Raw genomic sequence first — 24,513 nt, 5'->3', positions numbered from 1 at the left:
TTTCTTTTCAATCCAACTCAATTTCGGCTTCTTCCCTGTCATTTAATTCCGCTTTCAAATGAAGCATTACACGGGCACTCTGTCAGATTTTAATACATCAGCGAGCAAGAGAGAGAGGGAGAGAGAGAGCACATGTACTTGCTAAAGCCCACAAAGAAACCCTTTAAGCACCTTTCCATGGCCGAGGCTTGTAAATGTAAATGCTGGTTTCACCTCCAGGCTTTTTAAGAAAAGAGGACAGGAAGACGTACAGATGGATGATTTTCAGTCTAATCGCCGCCCTTAAATTTCTGAAGAGAAGCTGCAGAGAAAGCGCAACAGAAAGCAGGGTTCCTATGGGCTGCTTCTTTCTGTGTCTGCTCCCGAGTGTTGCTTTTTAAAAGCACATTTTAATCTGAACTGTCAACCTGAGCAATGTATATTTCATCCTCATGCATCTAGATGAGTGGCCTTGCTGTGTTCCACTTACACTAAGAGATGTGTTTTTGTCATGTTTTTTTCCCTTATTAAGTGAAATAAACACACACACACACACACACACACACACACACACGTGCGCACAGACATGTCAGTATGACAACAAACGCATGCTTTTTGTCCGGGAACAGTCAGTGCTCGTAATGAGGCTAAGTGTGGCCAGGCGGGCGGACAAGTGAATGAAACGGCTACAGAATCATTGGATGTGTTTGATTTGCCTCCACTAATTCAAAGAGACCATCTGATAAATTGAGAGGATGGGATGTACATCAGAATAGCAAGAGGCGCCTCTTTGTTGTTCCCCATTCCCAACCAAATCACACCCCCAACCCCCGTCAGAAACACCCAGAGGGGAGAATGTTTCCCTTGTGTGTGTGTGTGTGTGTGTGTGTGTGTGTGTGTGTGTGTGTGTGTGAGTGAGAGAGAAGGAGGGAGCTGGGTTGCTAGGAGGTGCGAGTTTTCAGGAGGTCCTGCTGAAAGCAAATGAAGGAGCACTTGTGTCAACATTCTGACGACAGCGATGAGCCACAAAGCCTCCCGGCCAAGCAGGCAACGGGCTGCAAATCCTCCCTGCAGAAAAGCAGGAGGCGCGCTCTCAGAGCCCTCCTGCTCCTCTTCTTTATGTGCAGATCAGTTTGATTACAAACCCCTTTTCTCTTTCAGTCTTGATTATTTGACTTCTAATGTGAGCGTCCACGGGAAGTTAGCATTTCAAACGATGATTATAAATGATGGCCAAATGTTGTTTGTGATGTTTTATAAGAAAATGTTTTGGCGGTTTTTCCTCGAATTGATAGTAAACCGAGAAGAGGCGTACAGGAAATATGTGTGTGTGTGGGAGTAGGGTGCAACAAAGGTCCCCAGCTGGATTCCACTCGGGGTTGTTGCTTATATGTGGTATGCGTTTTTAGGCCGCTAAGCCACCGTGACATCCCGTGGATTTGGACATCTGCCTTCTTGTTGTCATGTTTTGACAGTGAATCCTATTTTTACGATGCATTTTTCTGCGTTTGTGTGAACTTTACGTGAAGCGCTGCAGTTCAGAAGTTCAGTACAACAGCATGTGCACGCCTTTTTTTTTGTTTGTTTAAAGAAAAGTGAGGGGGTCATTGCTCAACAAGCAATTTAATTATTCATCATTCTGCAAATAAGAAACACATGAAAAGCGACTCCTTCAACCAACCATCCCTCCTTTCTTCTTGGCAGCTGATCTTATCACAACGTTATCAGTGTGTGACATCATGCGTTGGACGTTTACGCTGCATGCATCTGAATGTATGCATTCTTCCACAGCTCATTGGTGGCTCAGATCTTAAGCCTTGGGCAGTCGCTAGTCCAGATGTTCGATGTCTAAAGGAACATGCTACTTTGGAAACTTTCCCACATGCTATCTGGTGTGGTTGACTCTGCGCTGGCCTCAAACTTCAAAACAACCCAGCGCTAAAAATAGTCCGACGCTCTTAATCATTCTGCAGACTCTCCGTGTCTCAGCTAGTCAGCTTACAGAACTCTGCTCGGACACATTACCTAGCCAAGTCATGCTGTAAGTACCGAATGCATCTCATGGCTTTTAGGCTGAGTTCAAAGGACAGCAAGCATCTGATTGTTAACTCTTTGCAGCGCTCCGTCATGCTCTCTCACACCAGAAACCCATGACATAACGTAAAAGGAGCCAACATTATGAAACCCAACCAGGCTGAATTCCATGTCCTCGACATGAGAAGAAGAAAAAACCCCGGACCACTCTCTCTGTGCCATAATGTTTTATTTCAACTATACATGCCGTGTTAAAAAAATCAACAAAAAATATCATGAAACAAAGACCATCATTATTATTTACACATTCACAGTACAACATATCTACACGCTGAAATACTCTGGAGATCATATACACAGCTGGCCTGGCATCGCCACGACGCGCAGTATTTAAATCAACATGACATGACAAAATCCGGTTCGTCTGCACACACGCGGAGCTCAGACTGAAATATAAAGGCTTCAAATTTAGATTGCAACAGAAAAACCCAGTTCATATTGCAATGTACAAGGCAGTCGAGCGTTGTATGCTGAGTGTGTATGTTTGCGATGTCGAGTGTGCGTGTGTCGAGTAGAAAAGAGAGCCCAAACACTGGTAAGATGACAGGCAGAAAGTCTTTACATACAATCATCACTTGTAAACAAAATGTGGCTTTGGGTTAAACAGGCAACTGACCCTCGGATAGGATTGCAGATGTCACCCAAATAATGTACCCAAGGGAAATGATCCCTCAGTCGTCACTACTGACCAATAGAAACCATTCCGGTCACTGCAATCCTGGGGGCGGGAGGGGGATTACGGGATTCTGCGCGACCGCCGCCCGTGGCTTTCGTGTGAACACTGTTAATACGCTGGCTGTGGGCAGGATGTTCTGCGCTGAGCCGACCGCTCCACAGTGCAAGATCTAACCACCCTACATCCCACTGTCAAGAAAATACATTCACTGCATGGCACCTCTACGTGGTGGATTAACACCAATTTTTTTCTTTCAACGCTGGCAGTAAAAGGAAACAAAAATTGATTTATACCCCAAATAAACAGTTTCACTGTCCTTTTGTAAGAGCTAGCGTTCACAAGTGGAGTGTCTCTGTCAGTCAATTTCTTCTCCGCGCCACTTCGGTTTGGGATTCTCCAACACGTCCTGCTGATTTTCAAAATGCTTCGTATAAAAATGGTTGATATAGTATATGACAATAACATACAGAAGACCAATTGACATTGCCAATATTATATACTGTAGTAATTCATTTTGTGAATAAGGCACACAATGCACAGATTCAGGTTCACTTGCCTAAAAATATGTATACTCCTTATTTATAGTATTTAAGTATATACAGGATCTTGTCATTCCCAGCATGACTCATTTGGACACATTGGTAAATTGTTGTTGATTGTACACTGGCCACTCACGGGGGAAGCTGCACGGGGAACACGGGCTGCAGAACCAGCACGGCAGATGACAGAGGTGTTACATCCATGTATTGTTCTAGGGTCAGTTTTATATACCTTTTAATAGCGTTAATGTCGAGGGAAAAATCTAGCGTTATGGTGTTAGGGGACACACAAGTTTAACGGAACAGAAGTGCCCTGAAATGTTGAATTGGGCTTAACCATTGGTGTTGCTTTAGTTTCATATGGTAAAATCTTTAAATAACACAGGAAAACATTATAAAGGCAAATCATTTTGTTCAAAATGTATTTATAGAATGAGATGAGAAATCTATGCTTTCTTTTCTTAATACCGTTGCTACATAAAGAAAGAAGTCTGCTGAACCAACAGTAGACTTCCTACAAAGGGGCAGTGGAGGTTAGGGGAGTTTTCAGTCCTGGAAAAAAGCATTATTTTTTTCCAATATATCAGTTTTAACAGTGTGTTTGGTTGCTGAAAACTGTACTTCTTGGCATCTGTCTGCAACATGACACACACGCGAACACACACACACACACACACACACACACACACACACACACACACACGCACAAGCAGATGTGCACACCTTTATCAAAGGTTATCACAGTCTGGTAAAGAAAAATGTACATCCAAGACAAATTCCGATGTCTAAAACCAATAGCAGCAAATACTAAGTCAAATTTCCAAGTGAGTCACAGAGTTCCTGTGCCAGTATACACACAGCACCTCATATTAACCTAATTACCAAAAACACAACAGAATGACACAAAAATAGTCAAACTCAGTTCAGATGAGCCAGAAAAGACTAAATATGCGATAATAATGTTGGAATGAGAGAAATTGACTTAGGTCTTAGACAGGTCTTAAGTTGCACCCTCAGGCATGTGGCCACTCTTGATGAACAAGTGTGAAGGCCCAATAAGTGTACTGCCTTTACACAAATCTGCTTTCCAATCGACCAACGTACACATTCACCCATTTTCTTTGTTTGCTTGCTGTTTGATTCAGCTGTCCACCATCCTATGTATCTTAATCCACACACACACACACACACACACACACACACACACACACACACACACACACACACACACACACACACACACTTGTGAGTTTTGGATTTCCCTCTCCGCTGCCTCCGGCCATCCTACTAACAAAGGCATGGCCTACCCCGCCTCTTTGTTCAGTTCACATTAGTGGGAAGACAGTGCTCAAGGGCAGTGACAAATGAGACCCATTCTTCAAGTATTCCACGGCTTAAACCCAGCACTCCACGCACAGACGCCGTAGCGGTCCCAGCTGGTGAACCACGTACCTAATATTGGAACGGGAAACACCTGAGCCCGGATACAACGGGGAGCGGCAGATTCACCGCTGTCCACTGTTCATATCCTGTGGCTACCGTGACAAGGGAGAGAGATGGACATGTAGGGAGCAAAAAAAGCCCCAAGGAGTATCTTTGGCCACGTGTGATTTTTCCCTTTTTCAGCATGAGTGAATGTGCATATCATTTAAAGGGGGAACACACCTTACGTCGATACACAAACACACACTAGACCCGAACCCCATCCGTAGCCCCTCCCCCAAAGCCTGCAGCGCTCAAAGCTCTACAGTCAAGGCCAAGAGCTCACTCAGAAGTGTCCTTGCTCTTTTAATAACTGTACTTGTTGACCACTCGCATCTGTGGAGTCTGTGGTGAAAACCCATTGGGTTTAGGGGGCACATCTGGCTTTAGCGATGGGGTCCGTTTAAGCCCTGTGCGAGGGAGTGAGCCGTACCCACTGTAGTTGCTCTGTCGGGGAACAGAAGATGGGTGGGCTGAGTGCATTCCCGCCCCCATCACTCCACCTTGGGAGTCAAGTCTGGAGGGGGGTGTTGGGGGCATGTAACCCCCTCTGTTCATACTGTGTTGGCGAGACACAGACACCCCCATGGTTACCCCATTTGGCGAGGTGGCTAAGGAGTGCCTGTGAGAGGCACTCCGCTGGAGTTGATACCCCCCTCTTTGCCTCTCCAGGGTGCCCCCCATGCTCAGGCTGCCCGTTGGCGTTGTGGGAGTCGTGGGCAGGGGTACATCAACCCTCTTGGTGGGGCTGTGCCTCGGCAGGGAGGAGGAGGGGGAGTACAGGGAAGCCTCACGGCTGGGCACCCTGGGGGGTAATTCAGTCAGTTCCTCCATGGGCTCCAGAGTGAGCTGTTGCCTTGGGCGTGGCCCCGATCCCTCTGAAAGAATGGCCTTGGGGTTGGCCACTGAGTCATTAAGGTGTTTTAAAAGGTCATTTAGGGTATTTCTGGCATCCACAGACCTTTTCTGTTCCTTCCTACTTCCTTTGGAGTCTGGGTTCCTCAGCTTCCTTTCAGACGAATGCGGCAGAGTATCATCTCCATTGTCAAGGTTAGAGTGGTCGTGCGTGGCATTGGGCAGGACAACCGCACTTGGGATGAGGGAGTGTCCCAAGGCGAGGTGAGGGTGGGTGGAGTTGGAGTTAGGAGGAGCACCAGCAGAAGAAAGAAGATACTGAGGACTCTTTGCTGACGAGTTGGACTCCTTACGAGGTCCACTGGCCTTTGCGTGAGCCCTCTCCCACTGGTTTTTGATGGGCTGCATGCTTTTCTGCTGAAGCACTGGGGTGGACTCGGGTGTAGGCAGGGCAGCCAGCTCAGGGGGCTGACAGCCGTCCCGCAAGATCATGGTCTTGGTGTCTCCGTTGGGTGAATGCAGGTCTTTGCCGTTGCTCAGCAGATTGGTGTAAAGCTTGGGAGAATCAATGTTGGTCTGGTACTCCTAAGAATGTGACAATACAAATCAAAAGAGTAAGATTAAACAGTTTCACGTATCTTTATTCAATCTCTCGTCTCCACAAAATGTGATACAGCAGCGGAGCTGGTTTTATGTCCGTACCTTTACAGGGCTGTCAAAGAGGCCATTGAGTTTGACAAAGCTTCCAGTGGAGTCGGAGCAGGACGGCGCCGACTCTGCATCCTTGTGGACATGTCTGGGTTTACGGAGGAATGAGTCTCGGTAGCAGAAAACGATCAGACCAGCCAGGAGGGCGCCCATGAGAAAGGCAGCAAACACGCAGGTGATGAGGATGTTCATGTGGACCATCTGGTTGGTCTCACCTGCTTGGATATCCCACACTCCTAAAAAAAGAACATTGAAGCGTTGGTTAACCCCCTGGTGCAAAGAGTGAACGTGATAAGTGAAGCACCCCTCCCCGTTAAACAGCAGATATGTGCATGTTTGTGTGAGAACACCACCATGCATGAGTTTCTGATTCTACACCTCCCTCCCACTCCCCTCTCCCCCCATACAAGGACCCAGTCAACCATACATATTGACACATTCCTATTCATCTCAAGCCCAGATGAAGAAGAAATATGGTGAAACTTGGCAGAAGCTGTTAGGTACCCACATCCATTTCACCATCTATGAAAAGCAGTGCTACGTTAGTTCAGAAGGGAAGACTTAAAAGTGTTGCCGTGATCCACGTTCCACTTGCGGCTTTTTGTCATGCGTTTACTCGCTACGAAAGGGTTAGGAGTGCACTGTGAAGGCGAGCCAAATCAATCTACTGGTACAAGAGCAAGAACCAGCAGGAAGTTGTTCAGAGGAAAGAGAAGCAGCTCTTGCTGCTCTACTGGAAGTTTGTTAGTTACCACAGACATTGAAAGAGTTAGTCATCCACCGTGCGGCCACAACAGTGTGGCAGAGCAGGCCCAGTCAATGATCTACCAGCCGGGGGAAAATGTTACTAGAGCTAGAGTCAAATGTATAGTGGCAGAGAAGGAAGCTAAATCCAAAGAAAAGATCTGAAAGAAACTATTGTGAGAATACTGAGTGTAGGGTTTAATGATTAGAAAGCTAGGATTAAATCCATTAAAAGAAAGAAAGAACATAGGGAAATTTGAAGGAAAGAAAACAATAGTAAAATAAAAATGTAATGTGTATACCAACATAAATTATGTATGAAAATGTCTAATTGAAAAAGAGATTAAATAAAAAACCCTAAATAGCTGCCAGTGTGTGCACGTGTGTGTTTGCTTATGTGAGCCTATGTGTAGATTCACATTTGTGTGGCTTAGTGAGACTTGTTGGCAGCTATCAGATCAGGCTCATTGCAGCATGTTGGCTGCCTCCCTTTGGGCCTTACCCTCTTGGCCCCCTGGGATAGTGTCTAAAGAATGGGAGGTGGCTGGGTCATCCTGCAGCACAAAGCCTGAGCCGTAGAGCTCTGGATCAGGCCCAGAGCCGGGGCTCTGAGTGGGAATGAGTACTGGGGGGTGTATGGGCCCACTGGGGTGGGCTGTGACTGGCGTTGATGAAAACTCCATGTCTGTGGTGACAAACAAATTGTTAACAAACTGTACAGACGTGGGTGAAGCATACTGTTATCATCCCGGTTAGTATGCATGGGTATTGCGTAATTTTTTTTTATGGTTAGTGTCGAAAAAAATAGGGAATAAACCTCATCACAGTTCACATTCACAGACCAACGTAAGCACATTTTTGTTTTCGACAATTTAGAAGGGGGAGAAGGAGAGGATACAGCGATTCAAGGACAAGTCGGTACACAACAGTAAGGATGCCAAGGGATGGTGGGTGGGCATGCAAGAGGTAGGAGAAACAGGAATCGATGAGTGAAAAGGAGGAAGTGAATCTGTGCTGAGATCGAGCATCAACGTCGCCTATGAGTCTGTTGTTTGTGACGATGAGAATGAAGCAGGTGATTAGCATTCGGGAGGTGTTTGGTGAGAAAAGATGAACGGTGGCAGTGGTGGAAAGACAAGGGTTGGAGATGCTGAACTCAAGGAAAGAAACCATTTGAGTAAAAGATCAAACTAACCAGAGGTAGGGTCGCCAAATGATTTGTAATCTGGCGCTGATGTAGTGCCCAAAAACGCTAAAAGAATTAAAAGGACAAGAAATCAGTATAAAGGAATTCAGGAGTAAAAACTTAAATTCCTAAGAGATACTAAGAGTGCAGTTATTTGCTTAATAATACAGATATAAAGCACCCGCTGGCAGTGTCCTTCTCTCACTGGAGGCCCTCTGGTTCTGATCAATACTGAGGTTCAGCCGGGGTCATGTTTAGTTGGTACAAATGAAGAGACGGGCGTTTTGTTTTTAACGGTGAAATCAGCAAAGGTCCATTTTCTGACCATCGGATATCTTCAGACCTCTACCATTTGCACCGGCTGAACATGACCCGCAATTGTACATGTCCATGTTTCTGCCTCACAGGTGGCATAAGTTACAGGTGGCCATGTACTGTATGCAGATGTGTGTGTTAATACTGCACATAGACTCATGTCGGGGCAAGTTACTGGAGTGGTTACTGTTGTGAGTGTGCAGGCTCATGGTGTGTGTGGGGATGAGTTTGTGTGCATGTATGTCTGTATCTGTCTGTGTGTGCGTGTCTGTATTTGTGTATGTGTGTGTGTGTCTGTATGTGTGTGCGTGTATCTGTGTGTGTTTGTATGTGTCTCAGGATAGACGGCATGGCATGGAGATGAGATTCGTACCGTGGCAGTCTCCCAAGTGGGTAGTGTTTCCCAATTCAATGTCTTGCTCATATCCAGTCCTAAAAAGAGAAAGCAAAGAAGAGATAGAAACATGGAGGGATTAATCAAAGAGTTGCATATCTTTGTCTCATTTTGCCATCGATAATATTTGCACTTCATGTCCCAGCTGAAGCTTGAACTCACACAACACCGGGCTGTATCCTCTCACAGGCCCCAGGAGGCTTCCAGCCGCAGTAGGGATCCCTTGATGCAATGCAAGACCTGCAGCCATACAAACACACTCCATCAGAACGCCGGGTTTAATCATTCTGGGAAGTGCTATAATCATTTGCGACCGCCTGAACATTAACCAAAAGGCATAATAAGAAGCTGTTATCATTCCTTTTTTTATGATTTACTGAAACACAAAACAATAAAGTCATGAACCTATGACCGGCCGTACAAAGCGCATTTTGACCCCCGACGTGTGCATTCCAGCGTCACTTACTTGTGGCAGGAAGAATGCCTCTCACAGCGACTCAGGGGAATACGGATGACACAGCTTGAAAAGGCGACGTACAGGCTGTGCGCCTCTTTGTCCACGTGCAGCGAGAGGACACGCTTGTCATCCTCGTGGTTAGACAGGCACCTGGGAAGGGAAGAGAGAAACCTGATCAGGGGTGTATCAGATAAGTCTGTCTACTGTTTCAGTCTCAGTAGATTTAATCACTTGTCAGGTGGAGGAGTCACATAAGCTTTCCCCTCACAGTTTAACAGGATTTTAACCTCTAACACACCACGGGGGGGTGCGCGCGATCATCCACAAATAAGCACAAAAAGAAATCAGACACACACTGTGCAAGCACAGAAAGCAGACAGAGAAGGCCATCTGTGCCAGGATGCTTCACTTTGCTGACTCCACGGTCAGAAGAGGGAGGGGTGGGGGAAGAGAAGCAGAAAGGGAGAGGGTGAAAAGTGAGCGCATTCATACTTGGCCCTGTTAAAGACGTCTATCTCCTCCAGGAGCACGCTGTCGTTCAGAGACACGGAGGAGGTCTTGGCCAAAACCTTGAGGACAACCCCAGACTCGGCCCCGATGAACACCACGGTGCGGTTCTTGTGTGGTCCGGCTTCATTGTCCACAGCCAGCGCTGTCAGTCTGTACCTTCACACACAGCAGAGGGAGCATGTGTTACTCACAGTGGGGGTCGTCCCCATTCAAAACAGAAGAGTCCATTTTGAATAAACAAATCGGCTCTGACACAGTAAATTAAGAGACGTGTCAATATTGATATCTCAATACTTTTTTCAGATTTCGAAGCTGCCCGTCTGCAATAAAATGCTCGGTCAGATTTTCAAGTCTTGTTTGCTTATTCTTATACTAAAAGATATGTTTCTAGGCAACGTTTTCGGAGAGTTTCTTGTGATAAGGCAAGCAAGAAAATATGAATTAAGTTTGTTCTTTGAAATCTATGTTTCTAAAAAAAGCTACCAGAGACTGATATATTGCCATACCTGACACGAGTCTTGGTGAACCAGGGCTCATCCCCAATTGAAGGCACAGCTGTGTCCATGAGTGGGTGGGACTTGATGAACTGCAGGGTGTCGTCCGGGAACTCGATGGAGCTCTTTAAGGACGCAGCTGGACCGTGACCCGCACAGCACCCGGGTCTATGATGGAGGGTGCACACGAACAGAGGGCAAAAGGTCAAAGATCGGCCTGTACGATCACACACCAGGGAGTAATAATAGCGTGCATTGAAATGGATGAAAAGTGCAACGAGAGGTTGGGGGGGGGGGAGGAGCAGGTGCTTATTAGGATCACAAAAAGGGCCTCAGCTGGAAACATAAAATATACATATGCATGGTTATCCTCCATTAATGATTTACCGGGGTAATGAGGTGCTTCGAGGACTTTGTGTTTTGGACACAGAGCAGAGCCACAAATATACGTGCTGACTGTAAACAGGTTAAATATGCAAGGCGTCTAATTATGCCAAATAAATAATTTAGTCATCAGCAGATGGTGAATGTGTGTGCTGGGTCAAAGCTAATAACTTGGTCCCTTACTAGTGTAACATATTTGATGTCATTCGGTTTAACTTGGACAAAGAAAGGGTTTAGAAAATAGGAACAAATGTCAGGTGTTAAACAGCGGCTGGATGCAAGCTTCCATATGTCTGTAAGAAGACATTCATTTTCTTTTTTCAAACATTTCTCTTTTGCTTTTGCCTTCTTGGCTCGGTCTGCCAAGAAGGATTTGGGAGAAGCAGAGTGTAATCCGTACCGAGGTTTAGGCAGCTTCTCCTCTGGAAATGGAGTCCACACAGAGTCCGGAGACTTCTGCTCTTTGAACCGTCCCCCGAATACTTTCTCTATGTCAGCCATAGAGAAGGCGCACACTGCCGACCCTGGGATACTGCGGAGAAAGAAATCCATCAATGTAACATCCATGTGTGACTCCCGAATTTCTCATTTCACGTCCTCTGCTTTGGTCATGCTTTCACCGCCGACAGGCTCACCTGTTCATCTGTGTGGTGAACACGCCCACTACCGAGGGCACTCCGTTGATGTCGATGATGTCGGTGACGGACTGGAGCACGTCGAAGTAGAAGAAGGACTCCCCTGGCACCGAGCAATTCAGCCTCGCCTTCACAAAAGATGTCCAGTGCTTCTCCAGCACCCGCTGTGACCCGCCGACGTCGTTCTTACAGATCCGGGCCACGCGAGAATACACAACCTGCGAGGGGGCAGGAGGAGGGGTGAGGCGAGGGGTGTGGTGGGGGGCGAGAGGAAGGCAGCCGAGTGAACGTCACTAAAAACACTTCAACATGCTGAATAAAACATCTCCATCCTGTAGCAAACTCAGGACGGACGACTTCACAAAACGCACGCGCCCGTCTTGAACGTGTGTGGCGATTGTTCACCCCGACTCCAGCGAAAGGTCTAAAAAAAGAACATGCGATGGCCTCGACTGGCCCGATGCGGCGCCATGTGAATACGTGTTTGATTGCACTTATTACCAAGGCTTAGTGAGTATAAATGAAGTGTGTGAAGCAGTTGGTTTTAATTATTTACCAGCGCAAACCTCCATCAGAGGCCAGGTGTCACCCAAGCATTAGTAGGGTTGAAATATTTATTGGCTGGTGGTTGATGGAGGATGCCGGCTTCCTGCGGCTCAGCCAGACCGGCTCAGGATGAGGCATGGTAAAAATCTGAAGTTGGCCTCAAACACAGAGCCTCCTAATGCCCTCGTGCACGTGTCGTAGGTAGTGGCAGACACAGAGCGCACGTCTCCGGGAGACAAATCCTCTCGCTGTGTAATGGTTTTACATTAGTAGAACATTCCCAGCAAACACTGGCTGTGGAAATTCCTCATGTATTCTAATGCAACGCACTGTCACCACCTGAATGGGTCCCATTACTGCTGGAGCCATTTGTGGCAGAAAACGCACGCACCAAGGGAGGTGTAAGCCCTTTTTGTGTGTGTGTGTGTGTGTGTGTGTGGATAAAGGCCTGCATACTGTATCTCTGTGGAATATGTCATGCATTATGAACGGCAGGTGAACTGTCTTACCTTGCCCAGATTGCTGTGCTCTACCGCAATTTCCCGGTAGAAGAAGTACACATAATTCCCATACTCTGCTGCGTGCAGGAAATGAGGTTCTGAGGGAGAGACAGAAGCAGAGAGTTGAAGTGTATTTCTGCACCGTCACCACCACTGTGCATGTTGAATATTTCAGGGATTTGTACAAGGCTGTAGATGACTGGGGGTGACCTAGATTTCCTGGGAGAGAACAGGCCATATCCCCGTGGAGCTTGGCAAGGCAGGAGAGCGCTCTATCACTCCAAAGAAACACGGCTCCGACAGCCACGTACATACATAGGCCATGCGAAGGCACCATGGGCATTTAGCTAGCCGGCGCGGCGGCGGTCCTCCAGAAAAGGAGAAGCGGAGAGAGAAATAAAGATTGAGCGCGAGGCAGAGGCCATCGCTTACCTTTCAGCCATTTGGAGTCGTATTTGATGGTCCTCAGGGCTGATCCATCTCCCATACTGCGATAGATGACAGCGTCACTGGCCTGGAAGTCAGCTACTGTTGCCGAATACAGCTTCCCCTCTTCGAAAAAACACAACAAAGAGTAAAATCACTAAAAGCTAGGATACACTCCTCGTCAACGCCGTGTTGTTTCCCTCCTGTTTTTTTGAAAGGCTTGATTGGCTTTTGTGTTATCGCTGCAGGCACAGTTTTACTGTGGCAAAGACGCAGAGGCAATAATGAGAGCATAAGTAGGAACCCATTAGCTCTTCTTCGGAAGGACTAACTGTGTGCGGAGGCGGGTGTGCGTTTGAACCTCACCAGCGAAAAGGGCAACGTTGGTTTGCTTGGAGTCAAATGGGCATCGTGCCAGTCCATTGATCTCCTCTCCGTCAAACTCGAGGTTATCCAGCTGAGGGGAACACAACAATCACTCGCACTTTTAGAACAAGCGTTTGCGTCGAGGGACACAGCGAGAACGAAGCCTGCCAAGAAAAGCGCCAAACGAGTCCAGTCAAATTTATTTAACAAGCAAATAAAATGAAGGGGCGTGTTTCTCAAATGACTTCACCCGTGCGTTCATGCACATGTGAGCATGCACTTCAAGTGCACTGGATACTGACCCTGTAGTATCGGCACATGGGGTTGAAGCCGTTGGTACCGCAGATGAACACCAGGTCGTCGTTTCTGGGAACCAGCACTTTGATAAAGTTGTGGCACTCGTCCTAAAACAAAAGCACAGGACACGGCGCGTTTAGAGGCAGGTCCTCAGGTCCTCAGGTCCTCAGTCTGCGAGTGGCCATTTTTTTTTTACTTACTCTGTGTTTTCCCTTGACGGCACACGTGTCTCTGTCGGACTGGCCCGATCGCCACGTTAGCTTCTGTGAAAACCAACATGGAGCATTAGACGCACGCTACTAACACACAAACACACACACACACCCACTCAACTCACGCACACATGCTGTCCTCCCTTTTCCACTCTCCCATTTTACAACCTGTCCAATTTGTGATGAATGGCTCTGTATTTTCTGAGGGGTCCTTTTGAGTGTGTGTGTGTGTGTGTGTGTGTGTGTGTGTGTGTGGATTGAGAGAATCTTACCCTGTAAGGAATGATCTCATTCCTGTAGGACTCTCTCAGACTGACCAGGTACACCTGATCTCTGTGGACAGGAAGCAACAAAACACACAGCTCAGTGACACAGCACAATCAACACAACACATTTGAAGTGTTTTCTGTTTTAAAAATAAAGAATCTGAGGCCTAATCTTTGTTGAACATTAATAAAAGCGTAACAGTTTGGAATACAAATGAAATCACGTCTCGGCACCATTTTCAACACATCTACGTGATTTTGTCATTTCTTGTTTTCACATTCTGAGAGGGACTCTGATGCATAATCAGCAGCTCATTTGCATTGTTTCCCCAATGTTGCTATTTATTAGCCATTATGAGAGCATTTCTATGTGCGGTACTTGTCATTACATGATCTCATTGACAGTGAACTATGTTTTCAGCCTCTTCTCGCGGCGGGAAACACACACCGGTTTTGTTCGCAGTAATATCAAATCGGGGGTAAATGGGTTTAAACTAATTTCTCTTGGTAGATATTTGTCACCATCTGAAAATATTGACATTCAAATGTCTGTTTTATAAACAAACAGGGTGTTGCAGAGTCGATGTGTCGTGATTTGTTTTTTATGGGACCGCCTGTTCAACGAAAATCTGACTATCCTCTCTGCAATACCATTTCACATGACGACCACTTATTGTTTTGATTATACCTCGGGTATAAAAAAAATGTAATAAAACACTGAGAATCAAATTCTATCAAGCCGTAGAGAACATTTTGCTTCACGTTTAGCGAAATGGAGGATCCACCTGAAAACAGAGATACATGTGGCGGTGATTATAGGGGCTCCAGAGGTGGGAGTTTTATATCGTAGATGTCGAGCTGATTTCCAGCTACAATGTTAGTGCTGGCGGTGAGATTATTTCCATGGCCCATAAATACCAGAAAGTCATGTAAAGATGCCAAGAAATCCCTGACGGAGCGTCAGCCCGCCGTGATAGACGCCTTTTCTCGATCAATACCGGCCATATACATCAAAGGCAGGCCCACAAGCAACAGATCCAATAACACTAAGAGCTTTTTTCCCCCCTTTACGGCACTGTTTACCTGCCAAGGAGTGACTGAGTATATTGGTATGGGGGATGTGTGAAAGAGAGATAATGTGTGTGTGTGTTGAATTTACCTGCCAGCGATGAACAGAGTGTCCTGTATCTTGGTCATCAGCTGAAAGTCAAGGCGATGCTGTGACTCGTTGCCAGAGGGCCGGCCTCTGAACACAGGGTACCTCCGTGCAACTATGAAGACATCACACACACACATTTAGTAAGTGGGGAAACTCGTGGTAGAAGCTGACACACACACACACACACACACCTCCTGCTACATTTAACTGCACTGCTCTGATTAGAAAGAAATATGCTGTGTGTGTGCTTTATACAAATCCTCCTGCAATTACAGTAATAAGATCTACAGTATGTTCTGTATAATTATGTGTGTCATTGTGTTTTGTTTGCGCGTGAGATAATGGCCGCCTGTGTCAGCACATCTCTCTATTCTCCCAGTACATCACGGAGATGAGAATGAAATCCACTTAATGCTACAGCTGACCAAAGAGCAGATTGATTTTATTACTATAAATATGGCATGCGAGCGTATGAACTGCTGACAACACTCGAAAACAAAAAAAATGAGCTTGCCGGCATTTGAGTTTATTCTTCGTGTGACTGGAGTAAGTAAAAGCTAAAAAAAAATTTTTAAAAAAGTGTATGTTGATGACTTTTTCCCAGTGACGTCGCAGTAATCGTAGCCGCCGTCTCGCGTGTACTCACAGTGTGCGTCAACGACGTCGAGGGGCACGGTGTCCTCGGGGAAGCTGACTGCGAGGAGAGTGCGTGACGCTGTCAGCAGCAGCAGCAGCAGCTCGCTGAGCAGAAGCACAGCTCTCTGGCCCATGGCTGCTCAGACGACACTTCCTGTTTCACTCGGGTGGAGATGTTACCTGCGAACACACAGAAAAAACGCACGCCGTTGTTGCTCAACCCATTTCACGTCGTATTTAACCTTCTGTGGGGGGGCGACGCGGGGACGGGAAAAAAAAAAGGGGGGCGGATTTCCGCGGTGAGCTTTTCTTTTCTTTTCCCGCTTCCCGCCACGTTCGTGAAATACAAACATACGGCTCGCATAATGCCCTCTCCCCCTGCTTATTGATGACTGAGCGCTCAGTGGCAGTGCTTGGCGTTCCTCCTCTTCCTCTCGCTGCATCTGCTGTCCAAGGGAAGGTCAGCCAAGTGACCGGCGGGGTGTCTCTCGGTGTGTGTTGGATGCGGCGGAAGTCCACACTGTTAGAAATGTGTCGGGCCTGCTGTCTCTGTACATCTGTGCTCCCATTGGTTTGTCCTGGCTCAACACCAATCAGCACATTCCAACTTCATCACCATCACCGGCGTAGCCCCTGCTCTGACCTTAGCTGACTTCTATTAGCGCTCTGCTAGCTGTTATTGCTCTGGCCTTTCCCTGGGGCGGGCGCACATCAGTGCAGTGGAGGGACTCGCGGAGCTTTTGTCTTCCGAGGATCAAGTCACATGCCGTTGTTTTGACATGGTAGTATTTTTTTCTGATTGTAGACATGATACTCCGGCAACTACATTGGTAATAATTCATCGTGGGAGTTGAAAGGAGTTTAGTGTGTACGTTAGTGCACGGAGGAGTGCTTTAGAGACAGACTGTGTCTGTGCATATTAATGATCGGTGTACATTAAAATATTTATAAGGCAAACCAATTATTCATGCAGGCAAAGCCTGAACGGATATAAACAATTTACCGGCAGACGTCACACAGGCAGAGGGATGGATTAGCTGGGAGCTCACTGCGATACACACACACACACACACGCACACACATACATAATCACTCCTTCAAATTGTGTAATGCAAAGACCGATGCATGTGCACGCACGCGGACACACAGACAGTATTGACTCATTTTCAATTAGCCCCGAAGCACACCTGCTCCAGTGCTGTCTGTGGGCCCTGCCTGCCAAGCCATTAGTGCTTTGATTGATCCGCACAGGAAGCGCGGCAGATCAGCTGCCAGAAAAAGACAATCTATGAACACGACTGTATGTGTGATAACTTTGCAACTCACCCCGTAAATGGCTGGAAAGATTTTGTTTTTGTTTACATCACAAGCAGAAAAACTAGACGACGCGAGGCGTTTACGGGCGTGACAGCCTTTTGTCATCGTTTGGGGATGGCATGGGATGATCCATGGGCTGCACTGCCTTAACGCACACATGGTAATATAAAGCACGCAGTCGGTTTTCCAGGCATCAATTGTGGGCTGAACAGTTCCTGTACGATGTGTCACTCGACGGAATGGAAGTGGCAGAGATGGAAGCAGAGTAATGCCCCGCGTGTTTTAGTCATCAACAACGAGTAATCATGGCTATTCAGCACTCTGTGGGACGCTGACGCTTTTGAAAGAGCAACGTCTTTATGACTAAGTAATGCAAGGCGTGGACAATAAAACACTTCATCTCAATTAGTCCACTTAATAGTTCAATTGCGGGTGTGATGTTTTGACAGCATAGAGAGATTGAGTCGGGGCTCTATATCTCCCGATAACCGAAAACATCAGCGATGCTGGCGCAGTCGCTACAATCTAATCTCAATACAAATGAATCCCTGGAAACAAAGCGTCCACAGATCTGTGCACACAAGCGCCCGGATCATTACAGAAGGACAACTGTCAGCAACTTAATCGAAACGACAAATGATGACACTGCTCTGCAGAGAGAGAGAGAGAGAGAGAGAGAGAGAGATCCATAAAAGTATAACTTTTTTTTTTACTATTGGATTCAGGCGCTCTCACACCAAGAAATGTGTTGTATGAAACCCCGAGCAATAAATTGCAGAATCCCTGGGAGAAGCCAAGGACAGGAATAGATACTAAACGTGTAACAATGGAGATGGGGGACTAGAGCTAGAAAAAGGTAAATAAACCAAGCTTCACATTTCAATTCTACAGTGCTATCATAGAGGCTGCAGACTGTGCTACCAGTCCACACTGTGTTCACATGTAAATCATTTCCTCGGCTGTCAAAATTTAAGAGTCCTGCTCTATATTCCTTCTTCTTAAGCAAACACAGCTATTTTTTTTCTTTTTTTTTTTTTGCGCCTGCCATTCTCCATCACTGAAAAATTCAGGAGGAAAACACTCCCGACGAGAGGCGGAAGCTCGGCTTCGATCTCCCATGATTCCTTGCATGGTAATAGCAACGCTGTGGAGGCGAAGGCTTTCCTCAGAAACTTGAATGTAAAACAGAAACAGAAGACATCCAGAGGTCAGCGATCTAAAATTACTTCTCAATCTCCAGTGAGCCCAGCATGTTTTCTATTGACTATTCCTTTGCGCTCTCTGGTTCCTGCCCTCCAGTGTGTGACTGTGTGTGTGTGTGTGTGTGTGTGTGCATACACACACATCTATGGGCCTCAACAAGCCTAGAGATGCTGGGCTTGTCACGCAACTCGGTGCCATTTAGCGTTGCCTCTCTCCACCTCTGTTATTACAGGCTTTTCAATGTCCTACAACCACGCACTTTCCCTGCTGATGTTGTTGGCTCGGGCCCACGGTGTTAAACACGGGGAGGGGGTCTGGTGGGGATTGCTATTCCTACTGATGGTGGGGTCTGTAGCCCAATTCTGGTAGTTACAGCTGAAGATTTAGTGTTCCAAGCTTAAAATGACGGATTAACACATATTCTCCTCTTAGAGGTGCTTTCACTGGCACATGTCAGCCATAACCTTTCCCCCACTGCAACACTGAATGGATGTGATATTGCAGGGGGGGGGGGTCCAATTGGGGGCTAATAAAAAAGGGAGACAAACAACAGTGGTGCGTGAGGATTCGTCGATTGTGTGCGAGTGGATGTAATCCCCGCCGCACAATGGCCGGTGCTCGAGGCCGCTTGGCTTGTCATTGAGCGCCGTGCTGATCTGTAAACCTAACAGCGCGGGGGAATCAGATAGCCCAGGAGTTCAGTTTCAGCCATTTCGCTCTTCACACTTATGTGGCGTACGCACACGCACGTCTAAATCTGTGCGCGCGTCCCAACGCCGGACGCGTCCGATAACGCGGTCGTCTCAACTCTCAACTGCTCAAGAAAGTAATCAAGACGCGGCCACACAGGACAGTGAGCCAGCCAGATGATTAGTGGGGCCCAGAAATGATTACGCCGCCTTTTACCCCACCTCCCCTCCACTTCAATAACAACCACTGCCCCCGATCGCGTGCTATTTACCTAAGGATCACTTCCGAGGGGCTGGGCCGGACTTGTTGCTTCAGAGACTTGGCAGAAGGAGAGGGCCGTGCCACCCTAAACCGTGCTTCCCTCCCTTTCTTCTCCACCTTGGATAGAGGCGGAGTGAAACAGGAGAAAGGCTGTTCTCAGCAGTAGTTCTGCTATAGTGGAGCACAAAAGGGGGGCTGAGCTGCAGGTGTGACCAGGAAACAAAGGGGGCTTTGGGCAAGTCAACACAATAGAGCCCCACCCCCGGTTAGAGGACCTATGTTGGTTAGAGCTGTACTGAGGCTCCTAAAAGGGGGTTCTGGGGCGGGAAACAAAGCAAACCACATCAACACACTGACTCCAAATGCTGCACACAGGGTCAAACGTGTACCACTCCACCAATTTAAGCATTGGGCAATCTGGTTTCCCAAGCAGCAGTTTGAGGGCAACCATGAGGCCGGCAGAGTAGAGGGTTAACGCTGATCACTGTACGGTTCAACGGCGGCTGTTCCGGGGTTACAGGCGGCTGGAGTGGAGGTTAACGGCGATCGTTCTGGTTGCCGAGTTCTGACCCCGCGGCCGGCGAGGTGAAGTGAGACGCAGCGGCAGCCAGCTGTGCTGTCAACCAAGCCCTCGGCTGGTTCTGGTGTTCGACCTGGCCGGAGTGCGGTGCTGCTGCCAATGTGAAGTCTGTGGTTCCAGTAACTAAGCCGGGGTCCTCCTCGCACTCTCCGTGGCGGATGCCGACGCTCCAGAGTTTAATGGAAACACACATATGTGGCTTTTTTAGACAGATGTGCTCTGTTTTTAAAGGGACTGCTGCGTTGGTATGAGAGAATAGCATCCATACATTTAGACCACAGGCAAGTTAATTTAACTTTTTGGTCATTTAAAAAAAAAAGAATTAATATAGCACAGCAGACAACTTTAGATGATGCCCAAATGCTTCATCTCCCCTTGCTCCTTTACTTCATTTGACCAAATATCCTCAAATAATGAGACCCAGATGAATAATTCCTAAAGCTACTCTACTCCCACTTCCATGCCTCCTCGTGAATCAAACGAACCATCATAATTCTCTCCGTCTTTCTCTCATTATTCTTCCGTTTCTCTTCCTTCAGTCGCTGTCGATTTTCTTCTTCTTTTTTCTCTCCTTCTTCTTCCAAGTTTGTGCTTGGGGATCTTCCGCTCCTCCTTTTGCGCACACAATCCATGCAGCAGCCCTGGCGCTAATGCGAGCATTGTGCGGACCGGGGCGTAAAGGCATTCAAGGTTTATCCGTGGTGAATCTTTTCAGAGCCCTTTAGTCCACATGTAGGACCCATACAAAAGACAACAAAGACGCCGGGGACAGCGGTGGAGTGACAACTGTGATGGGGCTGCGCGCAACCGCCTCCACGGCACTTAACGCAGCCACGGGGCTGGGCTCTCGCGCTGCTCTGCCTCACAAAATAAAGGGTTACGGAGCGCTCCTCCGATTTATTGTCCCAATATAAGAATGCCATGATGAAATTGGGTGTGCATTAAATAGATTAAAAGGCACCGGTGAGTGAGGAGTCAACAGCCCTTCAAGTGAAACTGCCCGTCCCGCTGTGCTCGTCTTTTATTGTGGCTTATTTGCCAGCATGCTTCGTTTAAACGTGTCCGTTGCTCCCTTTTAAGTTGATTTTATGTCAGAAAACACGTTAATGTATTGCCCTGAATCATTAAAAACAACTGGGGAACAATACAGAGCAGAAGAGGTGAGCTCTTGTGGTTGGAGCTGTCGGGAAATGTGGACACTTCTCTGCGTGAGAGCTCTGACCGACACTGGCGTGGCTCTGATTTGACTCCCGATGAATCATAATGTATGTGCACATCTGCTTTTAAGATTGGGATATTTTACTTTGAAATACCAGTACTTGGTTTCCCTTGTAATACATTGATGTTCACAAAGAAGCTCTCCGGGTCGCAGAACACAGAAGTGATGTGTCCTTTAAAAAAAAAAAAAAAAAAAATCCAAAGATCCGTTTTAATAAAAACTTATTGTGTCCCAAAAAAAATCACTACATAAATAATTGAAAAGCATCGAGGACACCTACCTTGTGTGTCCGATTTCACTCGTGAACGGGGCAATCCGACTGAATGTCATACTCCTTTGGTAATCCATTTAAGAGAAAACACCCAGCATGTAATATTCCTGTCATTTAAAGCTCCATCCAGCCACCACTTTTCTCCCCTCTCTCTCTCTTTCTCTCCCTCTCTCTTTTGGATATCCAGTTGCGCACAGATTTCAACTACGCTCGCCACAAACGAGCCCTTTTGGACAGGCTGCTCTCTCTGTCTCCGTCCCCGGGCCCTTTTTTTTGCGCTCTGGTGACTGATCTTCAAAAGCTGTGCCACGACCACACAGCCCCCTCCCTCATACACCGATACACCAGCCCCCTTTCCACTACTATTAACTTTAGAAAGCAGAGGGGGGAAAAGAGCATAAACATTAACGACGCGCTATCCTCGCCATACGCCGCGCTCGGACTTCACGTGCACACATTGATTGAATGCTCATCTAAGATAATAGAGGGCGTGCTGGACTGACGGGAGAGCGTGATATCAAACAGCTCCACCAGAATAAATACGACAAACAAAAAATGCAATCTATATTTACACAAAGATTATTTCGGTGCGTGTTTCTCCCGGCAGCTCACTTTTCGATTGATACGTGCGACTCTAAAACCTAATATAATAGATCCTAAATAAAGATTTACAACAGCGTCGATAGGAGGGGACGCTGTGTAACAAATAAAGAGGTGACTTCAGATGTGGTTTACCCTCCGTTCCACCGCTTTATGAGCGCAGGAGAAACGCGTCCGAGCGGAGCACAGCGGATACACGTTGAACGGCCGCGAAAGGAGTGAATGAATAATAAATCGCGAGTAAAAAATAGTCAGGACGTGAACTATTTCTGTCCTGCAGCCACCCGGTTCTGCAGAGCAGCGTTGGTCAAAAGAAATATTTCGTATCCCAGCAAAGACTTCTCTCTAGTTTTTCCCCCCCTTCGACTTTCGCTGCGTAATGCGGCGCAACAAAGTAAATCCACGCAGCTGCAAGAAACTCACCTCATCTGAATTGCTTATTTTGTATCCTTTTGTGTGGTTGTAATCCAACAGAAAGCACACAAGAAAAATGATGTGTTTTGCGCGTCGTAGTGAATCAACTTCTCCTGGCTGAGAGAAAAACAAACTAATGCACGGCAAATGGTGTAATTCGACCCGTGTTAAGTCAATCCATCCACAGAGAGAGAGCCGCAGCCTACCAATGAGCAGCGCTCTCGCTCCAGTCCCTCCCCCAGCGGCACCTCTCCTCGGTTTGGTTCGGGCTTCTCTGCTCTGCTCGGGCTTCCTTCCTTTCTTTCCTCGAGCCCACAGAGAAAGAAAAAGCGACCCCCCCCCCCACCACCACCTCCTCTCTCCCCTCACAGTTCTCCTCCTGTGTGACCCCGTATTGCCCCCCCCCCCCCCTCTATTCTGTTAAACCCCATCCCCCAACTCCAAGTCAGCAAGAGCGCCTAGTAAAATCATTTCAGCTGAGTTGTGGCTGCTTAGTAAAACACAGCTTTAGAAATAGAAATGTCTGGATTCAGGAGGGTGATGGTTAAAGCACACGTCTCCTCCTTTTCTGTGGAGAAATATGAAACCGTGTCCAGTAAAAGTTTTAAATAAGTCAAACAACTCCACCAACTCATACGTTGTGTACTCAAAACTGTTATAATCTCATTTTAAAAGCACAACTTTTTTTTTTACAAATAATGTTACACTATGAATATCATTGTGCACCATGAACACAATAAATTAATTATGAACGATCGTCATTGCTTTTTTAGTTTGAGCTCCTCTCATCTTCGAGTGTGTGTTTGCGTGTGTGTGTGTATGTATGTGTGTGTGTGTGTGTTTGTAAACATCCCGTATCCCGTATGCATGCAAGGCTGAAGTCGTCATCGAACGTGTCAGGTCGTTTTCTAACCGGGACCACAAGGCCGGACAATGGAGGCCCATTTGCACCCCATTAGAAAGGCAGGTTAGCAGATGTGTGAGAATGCGTCCCAAGCGACCGTCCACTCACACGCACACACACACCCACACCCACACGCACACACTTTGACAGCCCCCATTATGAGCAGAGAAAGTGGGATCTGCATCTCAATACTTTGCACAGGAAACACTAGTTTGCACTGCTGATCTGCCTGATCTCGGTTTGGCACTTCTTGCATGTCTTTGTTCCCGCTTATCCCTCACTTATCCCTCGCTCGTCCCACCCTCTTCCCCTTTTTTTTTTCGGGGGGAGTTACTAGTTCTCAATATCTATACTCCTTATTTCTTTTTCCTCAGGCCTTCTACTGTGTTTTTTTTCTATCTTCGATCTCACCAAGGTTATCTATCTCAACAGATAGAGTCTGTTACTTCTGGCACTCTGGCGCCTCAATCTTGCCACTCATTGTTTCTTTCAGTCCTGGTTTCCTACGTGTGATGTCCCCGCATCCCGTGGGGACTGAATCAGCACGGGCATCTGTTGTGCCGATAGAGGGGGAGGATGAATAGATCAATGTGTCGAAGGTTTGTGCAGACGCAGGTACAGAGTGTCAGGATGGGTGAGCACATATGGATCTGTGGGATTCTGGTGATTGGTGGGTGTATCGAGCGGTCGTTTCTTTCCCCGTGAATTGGCGGTTTTATCATGGGTGTAATGGCAATGTGACACCGTTTCAGTAGGTTTTAATGGGTTTTGGTGCGCTATTGTTAGCTTTGACAATTCTTAACCTGCTTGTAGCGTAATTATTTTAGCTACTGACATGAATTGTCACCAACACAGGGATAGTCAAAGGATAAATCATGGCTTTACTGTCTTCCCACCCAAGACAATCTGAAATATCCAATTTTCTGACATAATGATGATTATTTAAGGAAGATAACACAAAATAAGAGTTGCACTGTTGAGATTGAGGCCACACTTTAATTGGATCAAGAAATAATTACTTTTCCCCCTTCTTTTATTTAAAATTTGACTTGATTGAGGATGATTTTTGTATTGGGTATTGGGAGCATAGACGATTACATTGAGACATGCTATGAGTGGAGCAGATGGGTGAATGACAAAGGTCTTTGTGAATGGGAGTATGTTTGGATTGATAGTAGGGATGGACAGATGAAT

The 24,513-nt window shown here is 46.9% G+C and overlaps 1 protein-coding gene and 1 long non-coding RNA gene across 7 annotated transcripts in view; one reads left to right on the top strand and one right to left on the bottom strand.

Annotated features, from left to right (window-relative positions):
* Positions 1–24,513, top strand: part of LOC137783879 (uncharacterized) — a 146,585-nt gene that overhangs the window by 20,565 nt on the left and 101,507 nt on the right. The gene's annotated exons all lie outside the window — the stretch shown is intronic.
* Positions 2,235–22,566, bottom strand: sema6d (semaphorin 6D). 6 transcript variants are annotated; one of them, XM_068569514.1, is made up of 20 exons: positions 22,425–22,565; positions 15,871–16,040; positions 15,225–15,336; positions 14,072–14,132; positions 13,788–13,850; positions 13,593–13,694; positions 13,291–13,381; positions 12,931–13,050; positions 12,508–12,596; positions 11,453–11,670; positions 11,218–11,349; positions 10,446–10,601; positions 9,922–10,095; positions 9,439–9,579; positions 9,135–9,212; positions 8,952–9,010; positions 8,273–8,329; positions 7,580–7,762; positions 6,328–6,569; positions 2,235–6,210 (listed from the first exon to the last, which is right to left on the bottom strand). In XM_068569514.1, the coding sequence occupies exons 2-20, from the start codon at positions 15,992–15,994 to the stop codon at positions 5,077–5,079; spliced, it is 3,336 nt and encodes a 1,111-aa protein (XP_068425615.1). In that variant the 5' UTR covers positions 15,995–16,040; positions 22,425–22,565; the 3' UTR covers positions 2,235–5,076. The 6 variants fall into 6 exon arrangements, with proteins under 6 accessions (XP_068425615.1, XP_068425703.1, XP_068425789.1 ...); XM_068569602.1 differs by lacking the exon at positions 22,425–22,565 and adding an exon at positions 21,411–22,160; XM_068569688.1 differs by lacking the exon at positions 22,425–22,565 and adding an exon at positions 19,342–19,428.

The sequence above is a fragment of the Clinocottus analis genome, unplaced genomic scaffold, assembly GCF_023055335.1.
Source record: "Clinocottus analis isolate CAN_PGR_092001 unplaced genomic scaffold, fCliAna1.0.p SCAF_1, whole genome shotgun sequence".
Classification (NCBI taxonomy): Eukaryota; Metazoa; Chordata; class Actinopteri; order Perciformes; family Cottidae; genus Clinocottus; species Clinocottus analis.
The sequence above is the reverse complement of the archived record's forward strand: the minus strand, read 5'-3'. Positions and strand labels throughout refer to the sequence as shown.

Coding starts and splice junctions, on each gene's coding strand:
- sema6d (XM_068569514.1), bottom strand. CDS start 15,994: ATGGGCCAGAGAGCTGTGCTTCTGCTCAGCGAGCTGCTGCTGCTGCTG. Junction 14,133..15,224: donor ACTCTGTTCATCGCTGGCAG/GTAAATTCAACA, acceptor TCCTGTCCACAG/AGATCAGGTGTACCTGGTCA. Junction 10,602..11,217: donor GAGAAGCTGCCTAAACCTCG/GTACGGATTACA, acceptor CCTCCATCATAG/ACCCGGGTGCTGTGCGGGTC.